At 37.4% G+C, this 20,239-nt stretch overlaps 2 protein-coding genes across 3 annotated transcripts; both read right to left on the bottom strand.

Moving 5' to 3' along the window:
* Positions 1-506: 506 nt before the first annotated feature.
* Positions 507-10,662, bottom strand: gpr63 (G protein-coupled receptor 63). 2 transcript variants are annotated; one of them, XM_067418576.1, is made up of 3 exons: positions 10,593-10,662; positions 10,190-10,390; positions 507-2,975 (listed from the first exon to the last, which is right to left on the bottom strand). In XM_067418576.1, the coding sequence occupies exon 3, from the start codon at positions 2,887-2,889 to the stop codon at positions 1,663-1,665; it is 1,227 nt and encodes a 408-aa protein (XP_067274677.1). In that variant the 5' UTR covers positions 2,890-2,975; positions 10,190-10,390; positions 10,593-10,662; the 3' UTR covers positions 507-1,662. The 2 variants fall into 2 exon arrangements, with proteins under 2 accessions (XP_067274677.1, XP_067274676.1); XM_067418575.1 differs by having other exon boundaries at positions 10,190-10,649.
* Positions 10,663-12,901: 2,239 nt separating this feature from the next.
* On the bottom strand, positions 12,902-17,807 carry ndufaf4 (NADH:ubiquinone oxidoreductase complex assembly factor 4). Its single transcript, XM_067417424.1, has 3 exons — positions 17,605-17,807; positions 17,049-17,143; positions 12,902-13,970 (listed from the first exon to the last, which is right to left on the bottom strand). The coding sequence occupies exons 1-3, from the start codon at positions 17,738-17,740 to the stop codon at positions 13,662-13,664; spliced, it is 540 nt and encodes a 179-aa protein (XP_067273525.1). The 5' UTR covers positions 17,741-17,807; the 3' UTR covers positions 12,902-13,661.
* Between the last annotated feature and the right edge of the window lie 2,432 nt (positions 17,808-20,239).

Genomic DNA, 20,239 nt, shown 5'->3' with positions numbered 1-20,239 from the left:
TTACTGACAATACAAGCTCACAAAGTGCCTCAGAGAAACCATGTTAAATGTCAATGTTATAGTAGCTTCTCCAAAAAAACAAAAACTCCCAACAGAACGTGTACCATGTCTAAGTAATACAAGCTTGTTGCCAAGTAATACATACTGTTGCTAAGTAATAGAGTTCCACAGGCTGGTTCTGATGAGCTTCTAAAGCCCACAGCATCCTCATTAGCAGTGGCTGGAGAAATAATGAACCCCACGAGGGACAGTAGTAAAGGAAAATTACCTTTCAGGCTCACAAAGCTTCAGGGTTTACCTCCTGAAACAAATCATCATCTGAATGAAGCCGGCAAACTACAAAGGCACACACGGACACTGCAAAGCAAAACAAGCCACAAAAAAACTGACCCTGTCACAACCGACAGATAGGTGAAACAGTTTCTTAAATGCTTGCCATTTAACATTGGAGCATTATTAAAAAGATAATAAACATATCTATGGCTGGTTGTTTGTTGTTTTTGTTTATTAACGCCATGTTAGTTGTTGTTCATATGATAATATACACACAACAACCTTGCATCTGTACTTTACACAAATACTGACAGGTTTCTCCCACCTTTTCACCAAATAAACTTCAGAGGCATTTTCATTCATTCGTGACAAGGGGCGAACAACCTTGGTCACACTTTATATTCTGTGTCCATAGCTATATGTACTTACATAAAAGAAAAAAACAACAAGTGCAATGTAGTTATTTTGTTGATTTTGTATTGCAAAACACTTTTGCTACTATTGAGGTATGATATGGGTAAGGTTAGGAGGGACAGGTTTAGAGGTATGAGTAGGTTTAAGGGTAGGTTAAAAGGTAAGGAAAGGGTCAACAATAATTATGAAATGTAATTACAGAGATTAATTATAGCTGTAATTACATGGAGCCATTTTATTTTATTTTAAATCAGAGCACATTGTACAAACAAGTGTGTACACAATAAGTGCATTGTATCAAATTATTAATTTTAAATGTTAGTACATAGTAGTTCAAGACACTTAATATAAAGTGGGACCAAAACCTTGAAGAGTACACTCACAACGAGTAATAACTAGAAAAATATATATGACAAATTAATTTCCATGAATTACGATTTTTTTCATTTCCATGATTTTATTCACCTCCAGGAATAAAAAAAAAGAAAAAATAAATCACATAAAAATAATGTATTTTCACAAAGTCATATAATTATCAGTTTGGTACATGCTTAAGGCGTTGTCAAATGCCTTTTTCCTTTTTTCCACCGTGAAATTAAAAAAAGAATAGTTGAAGAATCAATAATAAAATTAAATAGAAATGTTAGGTAAAACGGATCACAAAGCCAGGAAAATAAAAACAAATACAGCACAAAATATAACATTCATGGCATAAAACAGAAGATTGCACATTTTCACCAAATATAGCAGCACCTGACTGATATGTACTGAACACACTTCTAATAAACTCTAAATCCTATAAAAACATTGTGCAATTTAAGTATTTTAATGTACAGGCTCTGTAAACCTTCTCATATGTACAATCTTTTACAGCTAAAACGTCCTGCAGTTTTAAGAAAGGCCAAACATATCACAGCTTGATAAGATTGTACCATAAGAATTACAAAAGAAGCTCCAGAGTTAAAAAGTCCTCCACTATACCACAGAACGATGCTCCCCGCACACATAAACAGCACTGGGGCGGATACGTCTCCTAGTGTGGCCAGGCAGCTGCGGCAGGAACTTGAAGTACTTGGGCATCAGGTCAAGGCAGGCATCACGGAACTTCTTGATACGCCAGTAGTAGATCAGAGGATTCAGGGCTGATTTGAGGTAGCAAATCCACAGTAGCCACGTGCTGATCTCAAAAAAGTTCTGCCTGTTGTAGAATGCACGACTGAAGGTGGACAGCAGGCTGTAGGTGGCAAACGGAGCCCAGCATGCGGTGAAGACTGAGAACAGAATGAGGATCGTGGTGAAGGCACGTGTTTTGAAGCTCATGTCAACGTTCATCTGAAAGGGCCTCTGCAGACTCATCAGACCCAGCTTGCTGGCCTGGCTTAGGCACACCGAGTCAGGGTGGGAGTGGATACGTAGCGCATTGTGGCGGAGTGTACTTAAAATGCCCATGAACGTGTACAGCATCACCAGGAATGGTACAAAGAAGAACAACAGCATTATCAGCATCACATAGGCATGGTAACCACGATCAACTGTGTACCCGAAAACACACTGTGGTGCTCTGGGGGGGATGTCCAGGGTAGGATGGCCAAAGGAAAGAGGGAAAGAAAAGCAGAAAGACAGAGACCACGAGACTGCGATTAACACTTTGGCCCTGCGTGGACTAAGCTTGTCCTGCTTTTGCACGATGATTAGGAAACGGTCCACGCTGATGATCATTAAAATAGCTACTCCCTCCATCACGAACATCCAGAAGAACATGGCTGACACACGGCAAAACACCTCTCCGAAGATCCAGTGCGTGGTCACCATGGTGACTAGGGCAAAAGGCATGTTGAGGACCGCTAACATCATATCGGCAAAGGCAAGACTGGCCAGTAAGATGTTAATAGCGGAGCGCATAGCGGCTCTCTGGTAAACCATGAAGCAGACCACCATATTTCCAAGGAAGGCCAGCAGCAGCACGCAGATAATGACCAACCCAAAGAACACCTGTAGTGGCAGGTTCAGGCCCTGAACGGGGTCCTCCCAAACAGAGGAAGGTGTTATGTATTCCGATAGAGTCCGGAACTCCAGCGAGCTGTTGACTTTTTCGGAGGAATTCTCCATGGCTCTTGGCTGGGTCAGCGCCCTAGGTTGTGGGTTCAGGGTGGCGCTAGGCTGCCCTGAAGCCACCGGCAGACTAGTGGAGGAATAAAGCATTCTTCTTTTTGCAGTTACATGGTAATGAGAGCAAGCTCAGTCTATTGGACAGGTCGCTAGCACACATCTCAGCATGGAGGCAGACCCTGTGGAAGCAAAGGAAAGTAATTAAGAAATCAGTTGTGCAAGAATTTACTATATCACAAAAACTCTTTGTCTCAATCTCAATCAAACATGTAACACACAATATAGAGTAATAGTAAAGTGAAGCTGCCAGCTGACCACAGGTTTAAAGTAGGTTTATTTAAAAATAGTTACATCACGCCACCAATGATGGCACACCAGATGTAAGCGTCGCATCAAAAGCAAATAGAACCCACTGGGTGCACTATACAAATGCCTGTTGGGATTTCTGCCTGGATTTGGCCTACACAAATTGAAAAGCTTCCCATACACACATAGACTAAGTTAAAAATTTTGGTGTAAATTTTTGTCCTTTTACTGGAAACCCTTTGAAGTTACCTAAAACACTGCTAAAAGTCATAAACATATATGTTGTCAAAGCTGTAATAACCCCCCCAAAAAGTGGGCACTTTTTATTTTTATTTTTTATAAATTCATTTTTTAAAGTGTGTAACTCAGGCCCCATGAGCTCTAGGACCCTGCAGACAGCCTGGGCTGTTTCCACTAAATTCCAGAGAGCAGAGGAAAAAAGAAGTTTGTCTGTGTCATGTTGTATGCAAGATTTATTCAAAAGGGTCTGAAGGGATGGAGTTTAAGTGGTTAATCTTTTAAAAAAAAAGGTGATCTGAACCTTAAGGTGATCACAACCTCTTGTGTAATGTATGTTTCATTTATTCTCAATAAATCCCTTATATGGACAAAGGCATCCAGCTACTAGCAACAGCTGAATAAAAAGCAGAAATGTTTTGACTGGTGAAACATGAAGACATTGCACACAATGCGACAATATATGGTGTATGTGTGTTTTTTTAGGCCATCTCAAGTTATTTATAGACAATAAAGTAGTATATGAATAATACAGTGCTCATTGACAACCTTTTAATTTTTATTTTAAAAAGTATATTATGCTCACCAGGTAAAAACAGTAATGTTGCAAAATATAATTATATTTTTCTATGTAAATATATTTTTAAATGTATTTATTCCTGTGATCAAAGCTGAATTTTCAGCATCATTAATCCAATGATCCTTAGAAATCATTCAAATATGCTGATTTGCTGCTCAAGAAACATTTCTCATTAATATCAATGTTGAAAACAGTTGTGCGGCATAAAATTGTTATGGAAACCATGATGCATTTTATATTTCAGGATTCTTTTATAAATATAAATTCAAATGAAAAGCATTTATTACATTAATGTATTTAATTTATTAAATCTTTTGTAACATTGTATGTCTTCACTGTCTCTTTTAATCAATTTAATTCATGACAAAATGACAACGGAAGCACTTATTTTACCGTTTCTACAGTTAAAAGTGAGCAGCACATCGAAACAATGGAGCAGTACACACCACAAGTGCTCAGGGTCATTTATTGTAATGATCTTTCGGCATAATATATTCTCTATTATTTACCTAAAGCCATCAACTCATATACAATTGTTTTTTTCTTCTTGTCTTTTTTGAAACATTATCAAACACCCAGGGCCATATATACTCATCTAACATTACTATTTTGGCTGTGAATATATATTTTTTCATTTACAAAGTTAAAGAACGGAGTAACAAAGTAAAAGAACCCGCATGCAATTCTAACTACAGCAACCCAGATGGAAATTTATTCCAAGAACATAGTGTCCAGACTTCTACTGGGAATTAAATATAGAGACTGGGCCTCTAATTGAATATCCCTATGCTATACCCATCCAAAGCTCTCAGGATGATTTCTTTTTTCAACTGATTACAATCGACTAAGCTAGTGAACAGCCAATGTGGTTATCATGCTTGTGTATATTACTTTTATTTTCAAACTTTTACAGTCAAATTCTAGGCTAACACGCAATTGCATGTGTGCCACTCGTCCACAAAAGTGTACACCCCAAAATGTACTCAACCTAATGTTGTTCCAAACCTGCTGCATCCATTTCTATCTTCTGTAGAATAGAAAAGAAGATATTTTCAAAATAGAAAAAGAAAAACTTGACTCAAATAATTATTGACATTTGGTTCACCATTTGGCTGATCTGACATGGAATTGGCCACATATTTTTACCTCTTTTACTTAAGAATATAATAACTTTCTTAATTTCCTTTCTGCAGAAGAAAGTCAGACTTATTTGGAATGACATTTGGGTGAGTAAATGATGAAATTTGTGGGTGAGGCAGTTTTACCATGGATGATGCAGACCAAATAGAGACTGAGTGATTTCACTTTAACACATATCCTTGAGTGTCTTATTGCATGGTGGTAAATATCGGTGGTAAAATCGTCGTAAATAACATATAATAGCTATAACATAGCTGTAACATAAATATAATATAACAATGTCCAAAACTTAAAATAAGATGTATTAATAATCAGAATAAATTATTTTTCTGCCAAGTACAGGTGCTGGTCATATAATTAGAACATCATCAAAAAGTTGATTTATTTCACTAATTCCATTCAAAAAGTGAAACTTGTAAACTATGTTAATTCATTATACACATACTTATATATTTTAAATGTTTATTTCTTTTCATTTTTTCCCAATTTCAGTATCTCAGAAAAATAGTATATTAGAATATTGTGAAAAGTTCAATATTGAAGACACCTGGTGCCACACTAATCAGCTAATTAACTCAAAGCACCTGCAAGACCTTTAAATGGTCTCTCATTCTGCGTCCCAATTCGCCTACTTATACTACATCCTAAAAGTATGTACTCTTTTTCTGAAGAAAAGGTATATACTTTTGAGTGTGTAGCATTAAAGTATGCAAGCTTTGGGACATACTACTTCGCCATCTTTAACGGACTCTGTCGCTTAGTTACGTGCATCCCGTCACCGTTTATCTGCCCTGACAATCATAGTCAGATTAGTCACAGTTCAAATCCACCACATTCAGTTTAATCTCCTACCGTATCGGAGAGAAATGTAGCTGCTCGTTGATCTGCCATATGTGGGTCTTTGTGGGTCAGAGACTCTCCTCATGTGTTTGCAGTTTAAATATAATGATGCATTTAAAAGTTAATGGCCAAACGTGTCATTACAAAAAGTTCACAATGCTGCTGCAGGTGAAATATAATGTAGACAACACTGAATAAATATATTTTTGTCAGGTTAAATATTGATAGTTGGTCACTCAAACCCCTTTATCTAAACTTCTCTACTTAACCGTCAAACTCCCACATCCGTCATGTTTGTAGTTTTTTAATGCTTTTTATCCGCGTTTGTAGTTCTAATCGAATCCTCGTCCAACTTGCAATGGGTTGTGGGCAATATTAGCTGTTAGAGTGCCCATCGATCCATACTTCGAATTCGGACCGGAAATAGTAAACCATCCGAGAATCTTTGGAATACTCTTTTCAACATACTACAATTTGGGACATACTAATTCTATTTTCAAATGTTATTTAGGATGGATAGTATGCGAATTGGGACGCAGGGTCAGTCTAGTTCTCTAGGTTACACAATCATGGGCATTGACACCTTGCACAAGGAGAGAGACGGTGTTAACATTAAGTGACATGGCATCTGACGCACAGGAGCCAATGGCACATGTCGCGACACACACAGTGGCACTTCCGGTTCTCATTGGCATATGTCAGTGGATAGTGACATGTGTCACTGACACTGTCACGAAACGGTGACACTGGCAGTGAAACTGAGTTGCGGAACATGTCGCTGTATGTGACACTCACTGGCAGATGAGCTGAACAACTATACTCATGTAATTGTGGCACAAAAGCCAAAATAAATATCCTATTTTCGTGACTTTTTTCCCCTCTTAAATAAATGTTAATCTAACTTGTTAAATTTAGTAATATGTGTTAGTTTGTGACAAGCAGTATCTGAGTGGCATGTGCCACTGAATGATTTATGCAATGCCAATATAATTAGTTGTGAAATTTTAAAGCCATGACTGAGTAGGCCTAAGTATGTAAAAAATAAATTTGATAAAGTATTTACAAATTTGTCTTAACATATCAGACTCTGATACTATCAGATACTGTTTTTGCTACCGTCAAACTTGCAAACAGAATGTCAATTACACCACCCGTTGATGTTCCTCAACTGTCTTAAGTTATGGTGTATCTTTGCGCTGGCTATACTGACACCTAGAGGAGAGCGTGCAGCATGATGCAAAATTAAAGCTTTACTACAGTAACGGATGCGACTATTAATGCGATATTTGTAGTGACTTATGATGGTTTGTACGTGTTTTCTAGGACGTGCAGTTTGCGTGATCAACAACATTGGCACCAATATTGGCATTGCATAAATCATTCAGTGGCACATGCCACTCAGATACTGCTTGTCACAAACTAACACATATTACTAAATTTAACAAGTTAGATTAACATTTATTTAAGAGGGGAAAAAAGTCACGAAAATAGGATATTTATTGTGGCTTTTGTGCCACAATTACGTGAGTATAGTTGTTCAGCTCATCTGCCAGTGAGTGTCACATACAGCGACATGTTCCGCGACTCAGTGTCACTGCCAGTGTCAGCGTTTCGTGACAGTGTCAGTGACACATGTCACTATCCACTGACATATGCCAATGAGAACCGGAAGTGCCACTGCGTGTGTCGCGACCCATGTCACTATCCACTGACATATGCCAATGAGAACCGGAAGTGCCACTGCGTGTGTCGCGACCCATGTCACTATCCACTGACATATGCCAATGAGAACCGGAAGTGCCACTGCGTGTGTCGCGACCCATGTCACTATCCACTGACATATGCCAATGAGAACCGGAAGTGCCACTGCGTGTGTCGCGACATGTGCCATTGGCTCCTGTGCGTCAGATGCCATGTCACTTAATGTTAATACTGCTACTGCACAAGGAGGGCAAGATACAAAAGAGGCTGGCTGTTCACAGAGTTCTGTGTCCAAGCACATTAATAATGAGGCGAAGTGAAGGAAAAGATGTGGTAGAAAAAAAGTGTAAAAGCAAAAGTGATAATCGCACCCTGGAGAGGATTGTGAAATAAAACCTATTTAAAAAATGTGAGGGAGATTCACAAAGAGTGGAATGCAACTGGAGTCAGTGCTTCAAGAACCACTACGCACAGACATATGCAAGACATGGGTTTCAGCTGTCGCATTCCTTGTGTCAAGCCACTCTTGAACAACAGACAGCGTCAGAAGCCTATCCCCTGGGCTAAAGACAAAAAGGACTGCTGAGTGGTCCAAAGTTATGTTCTCTGATGAAAGTAAATTTTGCATTTCCTTTGGAAATCAGGGTCCCAGAGTCTGGAGGAAGAGAGGAGAGGAGGAAGAGAGGAGATCACACAATCCACGTTTCTTGAGGTCCAGTGTAAAGTTTCCACTGTCAGTGACAGTTTGGGGTGCCATGTCATCTGTTGGTGTTGGTCCACTGTGTGTTCTGAGGTCCAAGGTTCAGCCGTATACCAGGATGTTTTAAAGCACTTCCTGCTTCCTGCTGCTGACCAACTTTATGGAGATGCAGATTTCATTTTCAGAAAATCTATGGGGTATTGTGAAGAGGAAGATGCAATATGCCAGACCCAACAATGCAGAAGTGCTGAAGGTCACTATCAGAGCAACCTGGGTTCTCATAACACCTGAGCAGTGCCACAGACTGATCAACTCCATGCCACGCTGCATTGCTGCAGTAATTCAGGCAAAAGGAGTCCCAACTAAGCATTGAGAGCGGTACATGCTCATACTTTTCAGTTGGCCAAGATTTCTAGAAATCCTTTCTTTGTACTGGTCTGTAATGTTCTAATTTTCTGAGAGACTGAATTTGGGATTTTCTATAATTGTCAGTTATAATCAAAATTAAAATAAAGAAACACTTGAAATATATCAGTCTCTGTGTAATGAATACAAGTTTCACTTTTTGAATGGAATTAGTGAAATAAATCAAGTTTTTGAGGATATTCTAATTATATGACCAGCACCTGTATGGTTAATTAGCCTTACTAAAGGCAAGACTGCAGTTACCTAAGCAACATACTGGGCACAATCATATCGAACTCCTATGCCCAAAAGATTTTTCCCCATTTGGCCCACTTGTTTATAGAATTGATAAGCCCTGGCTTAAAGTGTACCTTTTTAACTATAGAGGACAAAGAGAGCATTTTATTTGGCAAGCTGACAAAAGCTTTCTTTATAAAGGCTAGGCGTAAAATAATTTTCAAGGTGCCACTTTCCCAATCGCATCTAGGAAAAACAACGAGAGAATAAAGCAATGGTCTTCAGACACTTTATGCTAAAGATACTCATCCACCCACATGCAAGCACCCATGCATACTCACACAAACATAATTATCTTCAGACACAAACACACACACACACACACACCAGGTAAAATCAGATAATTATTTCACCCCAATCTTGCAACCGTTTCCACCTTGACCTACATTCACCGGTCTTGGCTGATTTTCTACCAAGGTAACAAGAACATGTTTTTGACTAATACAGAATAATCCATGAAGAAAGTGATATCAGACCAAAGTATTTCTGCATTGGAGCGTATAATAGGCTTGTTTAAAAGCTTTAATTCAAACTGAAGAGGAAAGCATCTCACAGAATAGAGACAGAATTAGTGATACAGTAAGCTGAAACCATAGTGACAGCAGAGCCAAACTTGTGAGTAAATGACAGTCATGTATACTGAATAGTTGTGGATCCTAGCAACAGGAATAAAATGATTAAGTGTCTCTTCATCTATGTTTGAAAAAATGTACCCATCCATTGTGAAGCACAATCACTTCAAGGGGCCTTGACAGAAGTCCAAGACTGTTTGATGCTTGGAACCTAGAACATTCCTCCATTTCTAAAATCCACAATTTAGAGACAGAAAGGGCCTAGGCCAGAACAGAAGAAGAAACAAGATGAAAAGCTCATTGAATTATAGATACTTTTTGGACCAAAGGCTTCAGACTTTCATCTAAGATGTCATAAATCATGAGAAAACAATTGTAGAGATATGATTCTTATACTTTGACTCGTGAAAAATGTTTTTTCCGCACTGATGTTATATTTATCTAGAGAAAATACTACCTCTCAAATTTCCTTCAATTTATATTCCTTAAAACAGAACAAATCTGAAAGATTCACCTTGAAAGTGGATCAAGTGATTTAAAATGGAGGAAAGAGTAGATAACATCACAATCATATTCATATTGCTCTACACAATCATTAAATAAGTTGCTGTTTACCTTGATTCTCCTCTGTCGCTTATTTGAAATAAATGATGCAGCATCATTCACATCATTATTCGCTGAGATTCAGATTCACATCCTTCTCTCGCCAGATGTTTGAAGCTCAGACAACCCAACATTTCCACCTAAAATATACTTACAGACGACCTCAAGCGATCTATTCTTCGAGTGTTGTTATAAAACCAGACGGACACGTTTCTGTTCAAAAAAGACAAACGTTAAACGTTTTAAAAAATGTCCATCGAAAATCTCCCCGTTTTAGGGTGATGAATCAATAAAAAAAACTGGTGTAAACATGTCTAGTTTAAAAAGTCCTGAGAAAACTGCTTTAAAACATCGCTGTTTCTCCGACTGCAAACGCTCGTTTTAAACGCAGAGAAATGCATGATACATTTTGTACCCGCGTCTGATTTCTCATATGCATCCCAAACACACCGTGACGCTCGCGTTGTCCGCATTCACCGAACGCTGGGAGTAAACCAAACCAACACTTCTGTGCGGGATTTGATTGACACAACATTGTCCAATGAAAATGCAGGAGTCTCCTGCTGGTGTTTTCATTGTGGCCAATGATCGTAATCAGTGCAGCTGGGTTTGGTTGCGGGTGTCAATGGGACGGGAATGAATCGCCTTTAGCTGAACTGTAGTAGGCTACTGTGGTCAGCAGTGGTTTTGAAATATAAAACACTCTGAAATAAACAACATAACAATATAGTGTTTGTCTAAAGTTCTGATTTAGTAACAAGCGAAACTAGGCTATCTGAAACTTTCACTCGAAATGCATTGCGCACGGAGGACATCTGCTGGTCTGACGCGTGTAAACGCTATTTCAAAAAAAAAAAAATCGTTATCACTTGCCTCAGTACAGTAAGCCACGTGTTGAATGTCCAGGTTTTACAGATGATCGAGAGTGAAGCCCATGAGCATGGCCATAAGGCCCACATCAGTTGCGCTAATCGATACTAATGATAATCGTATAAAAAATACAATTCAAAAAGCAGCACTAGAGTTCTTTTGAGGACAAGAAAATATGATCACAATAAAAAAACGTAAACATCCCTACACTGGTTACCTGTTAAGTTCCAAATCAATCATAAAGTATTGCTAACCTATAAGGCCCTAAACCCAAATGGTTTAGCTCCTGTGTATTTAACTGATCTTTGAACACCTTATACTCAACATGATCTTTAAAAAGCAGTAAACTTTGGGCTTCTGGTTGTACCTATAGGATATCTAAGTCCACTAAAGGAAGAACGTTCTCAGCTGGCACCGTAACTATGGAATAGCCTTTCTTATAATAATAATAATAATAATAATAATAATAATAATTTAATTAATTAATTCATTACATTTATATAGCGCTTTTTCTAGACACCCAAAGCGCTTTACATATTGAAGGGGGGAATCTCCTCAGCCACCACCAATGGTGTGGCTGAGGAGATTCACATTAGTCCCTACATTAGCTGAGGACTGTGTGGGGCTCAGACTCACTCCCCCAGTTTAAATCTAGATTAAAGACGCATCTCATAACCTTGTACTCCAGTTTTATCAGTGCACATGATTGTCTTTGCCTAATGCTTTGAACTAGCCTGGTTAAACCAGACTATTCTTAGTAATTGAGTTACGGCTAAAGTTAAATCTAAATTTGCCGGAAGTTGCCTGGGTTTTCCCAGGCTAGCTTTGAACAGCAGTTACACTTATTTTCCGGTTCTGTTCCATCTCAGGACGCCAATCCTGAGGTAACTAGCATTCGTCAGCTCCAGTCGGAATCTAGCCTCTCATAAAGACGGCAGATGACCTGTGAAGAGTTCACTCCAACTTCTGACAAGATTTCAGATGACGCAGCTCTGCATCAACACGCACCCATGCTCATTTCTTTATACCCTAATCATTAACATGTTATTTAACTTATTTCTGTATATTGATTATTAATAAATTGTTAGCTAATCTATGTGCTTTCTATATTGTCTTAATGCATGGCGAGGAGGAAAGTTAAAGTGGCCAAAGACTCTATAAGGATCAATGATTGAGAATTGCAGATTAGTTCTTGGGGTCAGAAAGCATATATTCAAACAACCCCTACATCACCACGTTGTTTGGGAGGGATTCAAGAAAAATCCTTCTTGCTCAATTAGCAACAAAAACTCCATTATATTCAGTTATCAGACAGATGGGGTTGGTGCAAACAGGAAAAAAAGTACCCCATGTCCACAGTAATACACAACACTGGATCTTTAATGTTGTGGGTCTATATTTTTTTTTTGCTGGAGGTCCTGGACATTTTGTTCAGATACATGGTGTCATGAATTTAGCAAATACCAACAGATAAAAAAAAAATTAAAACCTTACACCCTCTGCTAGAAATCTTATAATGGGCTGTGGTTGGATATTCCACCAGAAGAATGATCCAAAACCAACATCAAAATCAACACATAATTTGTCACTGAGCACAAAATGAAGCTTCTGCCATAACCATCCCAGTTTCCTGACCTGAAACCTATAGAAAATTATTGGTGTGAACTGAAGAGAAGCACCACTAACATAGATCTTGGACTCTGAAGAGATTCTAAATGAAGGAATGGTCTCTGATCTCATGTTAGGTGTTCTCCAAACTCATCAGGTATTATAGGAGAAGATTCAGAGATGTTATCTCGGAAAAAGAAGATTGTAAAAAGTATTTAATAAATGTCTGACAATAATTATGGCCAATGTGTTTGAGAAAAGCATTTATTTAATAATGTAATTTACCCGCCACTTTCAATTATTTAACTTCAATGAAAGGTTAGTTAAAAAAATAAAAAATAAAAAAATAAAGATCAAAAAGGATAAACAATGCAGATTTATTTTTACAGCAATTTTTGATGATATTTACCAGGGGTGCCAACAATTCTGATCAAAACTAACAAAAAAATTGTTTATACTAGCTTCATGCACTTTTTTTTAAATTGACATTTGAATGTGGGTAGTTTTTTTTTTTAAAGCAACTTTTTGAGCAAAAAGCAGAAAATGAGCAATAGCACTTCCTTAATAGAAAACAAGGAAAGCCGGAAAATTCCATCAATCGTGGATAATTATAAAATATTCAAGTATGGCAGAGAAACTGGAATGTTTCACCTTGTTAAATTCAGTTCATTGGATCAAAATGATTGATGCAGTGGATCCTCATTTATTGTCTAAATAAATATGACATCTGACAAATGCATTGCTTGAAACTGTTCACCCCAAGTTCTGCATGTTTATTGAGAAATATAATCTGTACTAATGTTTTACACAAGAAATTGTCTGATGCTTATCTAAATACTAAAAATAAACATTGGGATATACTATGCTTAAATAAGACGAACCAATAAATAGACAGGCCACTCAAAAACAAATAACATACACTATAATCAAAATGTCAAAAACATTTGTATTGAGGCAATTATCCATTGTGTGCGTTTCAGCGACATATTTCATATGTTTATATGTGCTAAGAATCCTTAATTTGCTTCGTCTCTGATTTTGGCTGAATGATTTTCACATCAAAGGGAAAAAAGAATTCTGTCAGTGCTTTGGCATCTTTTGGGTCCAGAGAGAACTCTTGTGCCAGTTTCTCTGGAGTCCATGTTTTGGGCATGCGTTTGTGATTGTTCAGGCCAGTTAAAGCTTCCACAAGCGACAGTTTGCCTTTGGGAACATCAGTGACATCAGAGAAACCATATGGGTCGCCTGGAAGACTGAACTTCAGCAGTCTTCGCTGAGTCTCCTGCTTGACCTTCACCGCATTGACTGCTTCACCCTGCAGGAGCACAGAGCACTGAGTCAGTCACAACAGTAGAGGGCAGTGCACACGTCAGGAACATGCTAAACGACACAGACAGAATGCGGTATGAATCTAGTTTCTATATTGACTGGAAAATCTGTGTAATATCTCACAGCTATAGCCACTTTTCCACTGTAGGGCCGAACGGTTCTTAGAATTGTAAGGAATGGATCCATTTGTTTCTCCACTTGAGCCTGGTACGGCATAGCACGTTTACAAACCGTTCTTGGCCCGGAATTCTCAGCACGGTTGTCTAACCATGCTGTTAGAATCTGTGAAGTGAAGTAGGGATTGGTTGCCTGGCTACCAGTTTCTCTATAGCTGACTAAAGGCTCTATTTGATTGACGTAAACACAAATTAATAAAAAACAAAAAACAAATCTGGTCATCCTCCATAATGTGGTCGTTACATCTCATATCATCAGTAAACCGTTGTGTTACCAAGGCAATGACTGATTTTTTTTTTTTTTTTTTTACATTCTAAAGAGCATTATTAGCTCCACAGTGGAAAAATTAGAACAGCTGGCCTGGATCTGCACGGAATAGAACAGTTACGCAATGAGAACCTTTCAGCTCGATGATAGAAAAAAGGGGCACTTTTTTGTTCTAGGTTAAATGCCTGAAATAAGGTCTGTGGGGAACACAAAAAAGCTATATGATATTTCTATGACAAAACAAACCAGCAATAATACCTCATGTTTTTTTTTAAAGCTTTTTCTTGTCTTGAAAAAGGCAGTTGCTAACAAAAGCTAAATGAGACTACGGAGGTTGTCCTAGACATTAAACGTCAATAGCCGAACAGGTAAACTCATCTGCTCACCAGTGCACTTTCACAGCCTCGTCGTGTCTATAATGTTGCTCTTGTAAACTACTATAACTCAAACTTTCAGGGAAAATGTTTTTTAAATAAAGACTGGAAGAGTTGTTGGAAGCTTAGTGATGGTGGCGTTAAAGTTGAGCAACCGTTGTGTAGTTCGTTTATAGCCTCAGGTTAGCTTTTTATTTCTGCCGATTGAATGTTGAAGCCTAAAGATGTGTTTATTTGAGAAAACGATCAAGATGTACAAAACATTTAAGAATCTTAAACTTTTGTTGGTCACAGAGCTTATTTTCTGCATTAATCCAGAAAACAATGGAAAAATCCTTTTGGTGATGGAAGCCCTACAAAAATACAGCACTTCTGCAGCACTTTTTTAGTAATGAAAGCTGTCTGGCAAAAAGCTGCACATGCACAGTATGTGTGAAATTTTAAAAATCAAATAAATTACAGTCTCTAACAGTGAGTGTACGGCATGCACACAGCATTTTTCCAAAATGTTTTAGAGACCTACTACATAAATAAAATAAGTGCATTCTTAGTGCAGAAGATTGCAAAGCTTGAGATCACATCAAGCTTTGAGATCATATCAATGAAACTTGCAAACTAACACTTAACCAGGTTGAATAACACTATTAACCAGAGTGAAAATGTCTGACGGATACTTTATATATTAACAGTGTTATTATTTATTAGACATATTACTGATTAAGTGTCACATTTATAAAAAGCTACTTAAATGCCCTTATTGAATTGAGGCTTAATCCTTCCTGGCTTAATCTAAACCCTGTCTGTAAAATTGACAGGCCATTGATTTATAACTTTGAGACCAAAATGAACACCCACCTACAGGAGTGTGAAGTAACAAATTAAAAATACTTGTGTTACTGTAATTAAATCAGAAAATGTATTTTGAGCCGTTTAAAAATGGTCAACTTTTACTTGCGTACATTTGAAGTGGTGTCTTTAATTTACATTCACTTGTCCAAGTAAAAAATAGCTTGTCTAGAAAAAAAAGTGTCATTTTTTTTATGTATGTTGTAAATATAATTTATTCTGAAGCAATATTCTCACCAGTGTATTGCATCTAAAATGTAAGTGACTTAATGTTAATTAATTGTTTATGGAACTGTCATCAGGAAAACAGCACACTTGGTTGTGTGATGTTTAACTGTATAATATGTTATAAATATAAAAACTTCACATTTTGAATGTTTACCACAGTTTCTCTGTGCGAGTGGCACTCATGTGCTGTGATTTCTCCTCGAGAGGCTGTGTGAGCGTCAACAGCACAACCTTGTTACCGTCGGTTCATTATATATTATACTATTATCCACTATCGATCACCACTTACACTAAATGAATGCAGAATCATTCTTGCATTTTGGTGATTCGCTAGTTGTCTTTTGTTATGTGTGTAGTAATCCGCTTGTTCGTCGAGCAAGTCAAATTCTCTTTCATACTTATTTTAAGTAGATTTGTATCTATCAATGTGATTGGATAGAGTAATTGGATAGAGTCTTGTGACTCTGGTTAAATCAAATTGTGCATAGAAAACTTTATCCACCAAGAAGGACAGGTACCTGCTAATATTTAATGTAATGGGTGAAATAATAATGTTAAATTTGCACACTGCGGGTCGAATAGCAAAGATTATATTTAGAAACAATTAGGTACCCACTGCACTGATATTCAGCTGCTCCTATGCCCTGTGCTATGTGTTTGCGCTCTGTAGTCTGAAGATGTCAAAAAGTTTCTAATTAGAATGTGGTTTGCAATGTTCAGTAAACATTTTTGGTCTACCTGATGTATATTTAATGCATGTGCAGTCTTTATGTCGCAGTCTTTATGTCGGGTCGCAGTCTTTATGTCAAAAAGAATGGGTAAGGAATTAAATTAGTGCTGCTGTTGGATAACAGGTTGGATGTTCTGTCAAGTACTGTGGGTGTGGGTTTACCAAAAATGACACGTGCAGGACTCTGGTTCAGGACATTTAAGTTGCTTTTATGAACGCGACTTAAAAACATTACTGGTGTGCATCTTGAGACAAAACAATGGCACTGACATATTTTAAGATATGTCAGTGCATGGTGATTTCCGTAAAAAACAGCTCAAACATGTAGTTTATTCTAGGACCTGTACTTTAGGTCTTTTCTGAGAAAATAGGCATATGAATCTGAAATAATGTGATACCACAGTAATACAACTTGATGACTTTACTGTCATAAACTTCAAACCTGAGGATCTGGATCTTTAGACTTCACATAAACATCCTTAAGCATTGACAGCAGTGGGTCATTCCTCTGTTGAATCTCTTCTGCAATGCTGGTCGCTGTCACAGAAACACATACGTCAGATCATGCAGACAACTATGTAACTTGCATTGCCAAAAGTATGTGAACACCCTCTTTAAACATATTTGGCTTTTCTCACAGCTACTCAATGGAGACCTAGATATACAAGCAACATAAGGTGTTGAATCTGACCCAACCCACAAAGTGGAAAAAAAAGATTAAAACTTGTGTCTAACATGGCCATTGATGTAATCAAAAACACTAAAGTAGACAAGCAATTACACAAGAGGGAGTTAAACCCTTATCAAACGTGGGTGTCCATATAATTTGGTGCAGTACGCAACACAATCACACAAATAGAGTTTAACCAAGTTTGAAATTAACTAAGAACTAAACATATAAACATATCTAAGAACTAAATCCGATTTCTTATAAAAACAGTGGGCATGGTCCCTCACCCCTAAAACAGTTCTCATGAGCAACACAATAGCCATCTTACCTGCAGCTTCTTCTTGTGTAATACTGGCTGATATTGGATGTCGCGGTGCCGCTCGAGGTTTGGCTTTGCTTATTTCTCGGAAAGCGCGATTCTCCAAATTAAAGTTTCTAATCATGCGTGTGACTCTGGAGCCCATGCTTGAAATCTCTACACAGAGGACATTCCTCTTCTTCGTTTAACTGTACTATTAGACACAGGCCGCTCATTACTGCCCTCGACTGGCTGATTCCAGAAAGGTTTTTGTTTATTTTGTTTCTTAAAATGTAGATAATACACTACACCTTTTTTTGTATAATTACAAATATTTATAATTATATCTTAAGATGTATAGCAAAAAATCTAAAAGACGTAAAAATAAAAATACAATAAACACACACAAAAAAATGTGTGTGTGTGTGTCCTTGTTTATATTACATCGTGGGGACCAAATGTCCCCATAAGGATAGTAAAACCAAAGATCTCCTTTTTCAAAAGGCTTATAAATCATACAGGATGAGTTTTTTTTTGAGAAATTAAAATGCAGAATGTTTCCTGTGATGGGTAGTTTAGGGGCAGGGGCAGTGTAGGGGGATAGAGAATGTATAGTTTGTACAGTATAAAAACCATTACGTCTATGGAGAGTCCCCACAAAGATAGTAAACCAGACATGTGTGTGTGTGTTCTTATATCAGTCAGTCTATTAATTATTTTAGACTTCATCCCTATACAGCACCTTAAAGTTCTACATGCACAAACAAGCAAAACACAAGCAATGAAAATAGGGTGAAATGTTGACTGAACGAAATTGTATAGAAATGATAATTATGGTAATAAATATAATAAAACTAAACATTAGTTCATAATAAATGTATGAAAAAAATAACCATGGTGTTAAAGCTGTCATAACCATGTGTATTTTCCCGCTGCATATTTGTTTATTTGTTGTGTGATTATCACTATATATATATATATATATATATATATATATATATATATATATATATATATATATATATATATATATATATATCAACCTCTATGAATTTACATTTTAACCATCATGGTCTACATATAACAATGTACACAAAATGTAATGTAGTCGTAAAGATTTTAATCTGGAACATGTTTATTTTTTATGTTTTTTGGGTCATCTTTTAAAAAAGTGTCCTTACCGCAACATTACAATAACGCTCATTTCATACATTTTCCTTTATTCGTTTCTATAAAAAATTATCATATTTAAATAGCTTTTTCAAATTTTATGCAGTTTTGAAAATACTGATATAAAAATAATAATATACAAAATAGGGAATTTCTTGTTTTTTTTTTCTATGCCATGTAAAACATTACAGTAACCTTAGATGTCAATTGTCAAAAAATAAATAAAATAAATTGTGACAGATTTTGCAATTTCAATCTGTAAATCATGTCATCTTAAGTGTTAAAATATTTTTTTGCAAATGAAAATGTGAAAAAAATAGAAATAGAGCAGTGCTGCGGTAATGACTTGTGTCGGTAAGGACACAATGTTAAAGTGCCAGGAAATCAAAAACAGGCTAAAGAACAACAGTAAAAGAAACAGGTATTGCATGCAAGATACTGCAAAACTGCTACTAAATAACTATTTTAATTAACTCTTTTAACTGCTTTGTCTCCTAAAGTTGATGCTGCACAAACCTCACTAACCTTATAAATTGCCCAAACTGGGGAAACTGGCTTATCGGCAGCTTGTGAAAGGCAACGCGATCTTCTATGAGGAAGACCTTAGAAAGTGTGATGAAACAGAAGCATCAGTGTACTCAGGATTGTGCACTCAGATCTTCAGAGAGGGATTTGGCTTGTGTCAGAGGAAAGTGTACTGTTTTGTTCATCTGAGCATTCAGGAACATCTAGCAGCTCTATATGTGCATTTCACCTTTACAAACTGCACACATGTCTTCTCTAATGTGTTGTCTGACCTCTCAATGTTTTTGAAGTATACATTATCTAACTTACATCAGAGAGCTGTGGATGAGGCTTTACATAGTAAAAATGGTCATCTGGACCTTTTCCTGCGTTTCCTTCTAGGTCTGTCAGTGGATTCTCATCAGTTTCTCCTACAAGTGATGAGTGATGTCAAACTCTTTTCATCTCAGTGGTCAGCTGTAGTTTGTGTGTTGTTGACATCAGAGAAGAAGCTGGAAGAGTTTAATCTTAATGCATTTGTTGAGGGAAACTCAAATCAAGCTGAAAAAAGTACTCGGTTACTTTCGTAACCTCGGTTCCCTGAGAGAGAGGAATGAGTATTACGTATGGGGAAAACTCCTTTTCTCGAGAATATGAAGCAAAACTTTATTAATAAAGGTATCCATGTAAAGCGTAGTGCCGCTGTACGGCCATAGCCCAGCACGAGGAGCGCTCTGATTGGCCGGGCCGCGGCAACTGCAGGAACCTATGGTGAGGCGGCTGAGAGCCAATGGGGGCCGTTCCAGAAAGCCCGCCGTAAAAGGTGCTTATATTTGCATACAGGAGGCTATATAAGACCCTAATTCGCCATAGGTGTCAGGTTTTAAGATCGACTGAAGCGATACCTGAAAAGCATAAACACGGCACGGAACGTAATACTCGTTCCTCTCTCTCAGGGAACCGAGGTTACGAAAGTAACCGAGTACATTCC

Source organism: Pseudorasbora parva, chromosome 15 (genome assembly GCF_024679245.1).
Source record: "Pseudorasbora parva isolate DD20220531a chromosome 15, ASM2467924v1, whole genome shotgun sequence".
NCBI classification, from domain to species: domain Eukaryota; kingdom Metazoa; phylum Chordata; class Actinopteri; order Cypriniformes; family Gobionidae; genus Pseudorasbora; species Pseudorasbora parva.
The sequence above is the reverse complement of the archived record's forward strand: the minus strand, read 5'-3'. Positions and strand labels throughout refer to the sequence as shown.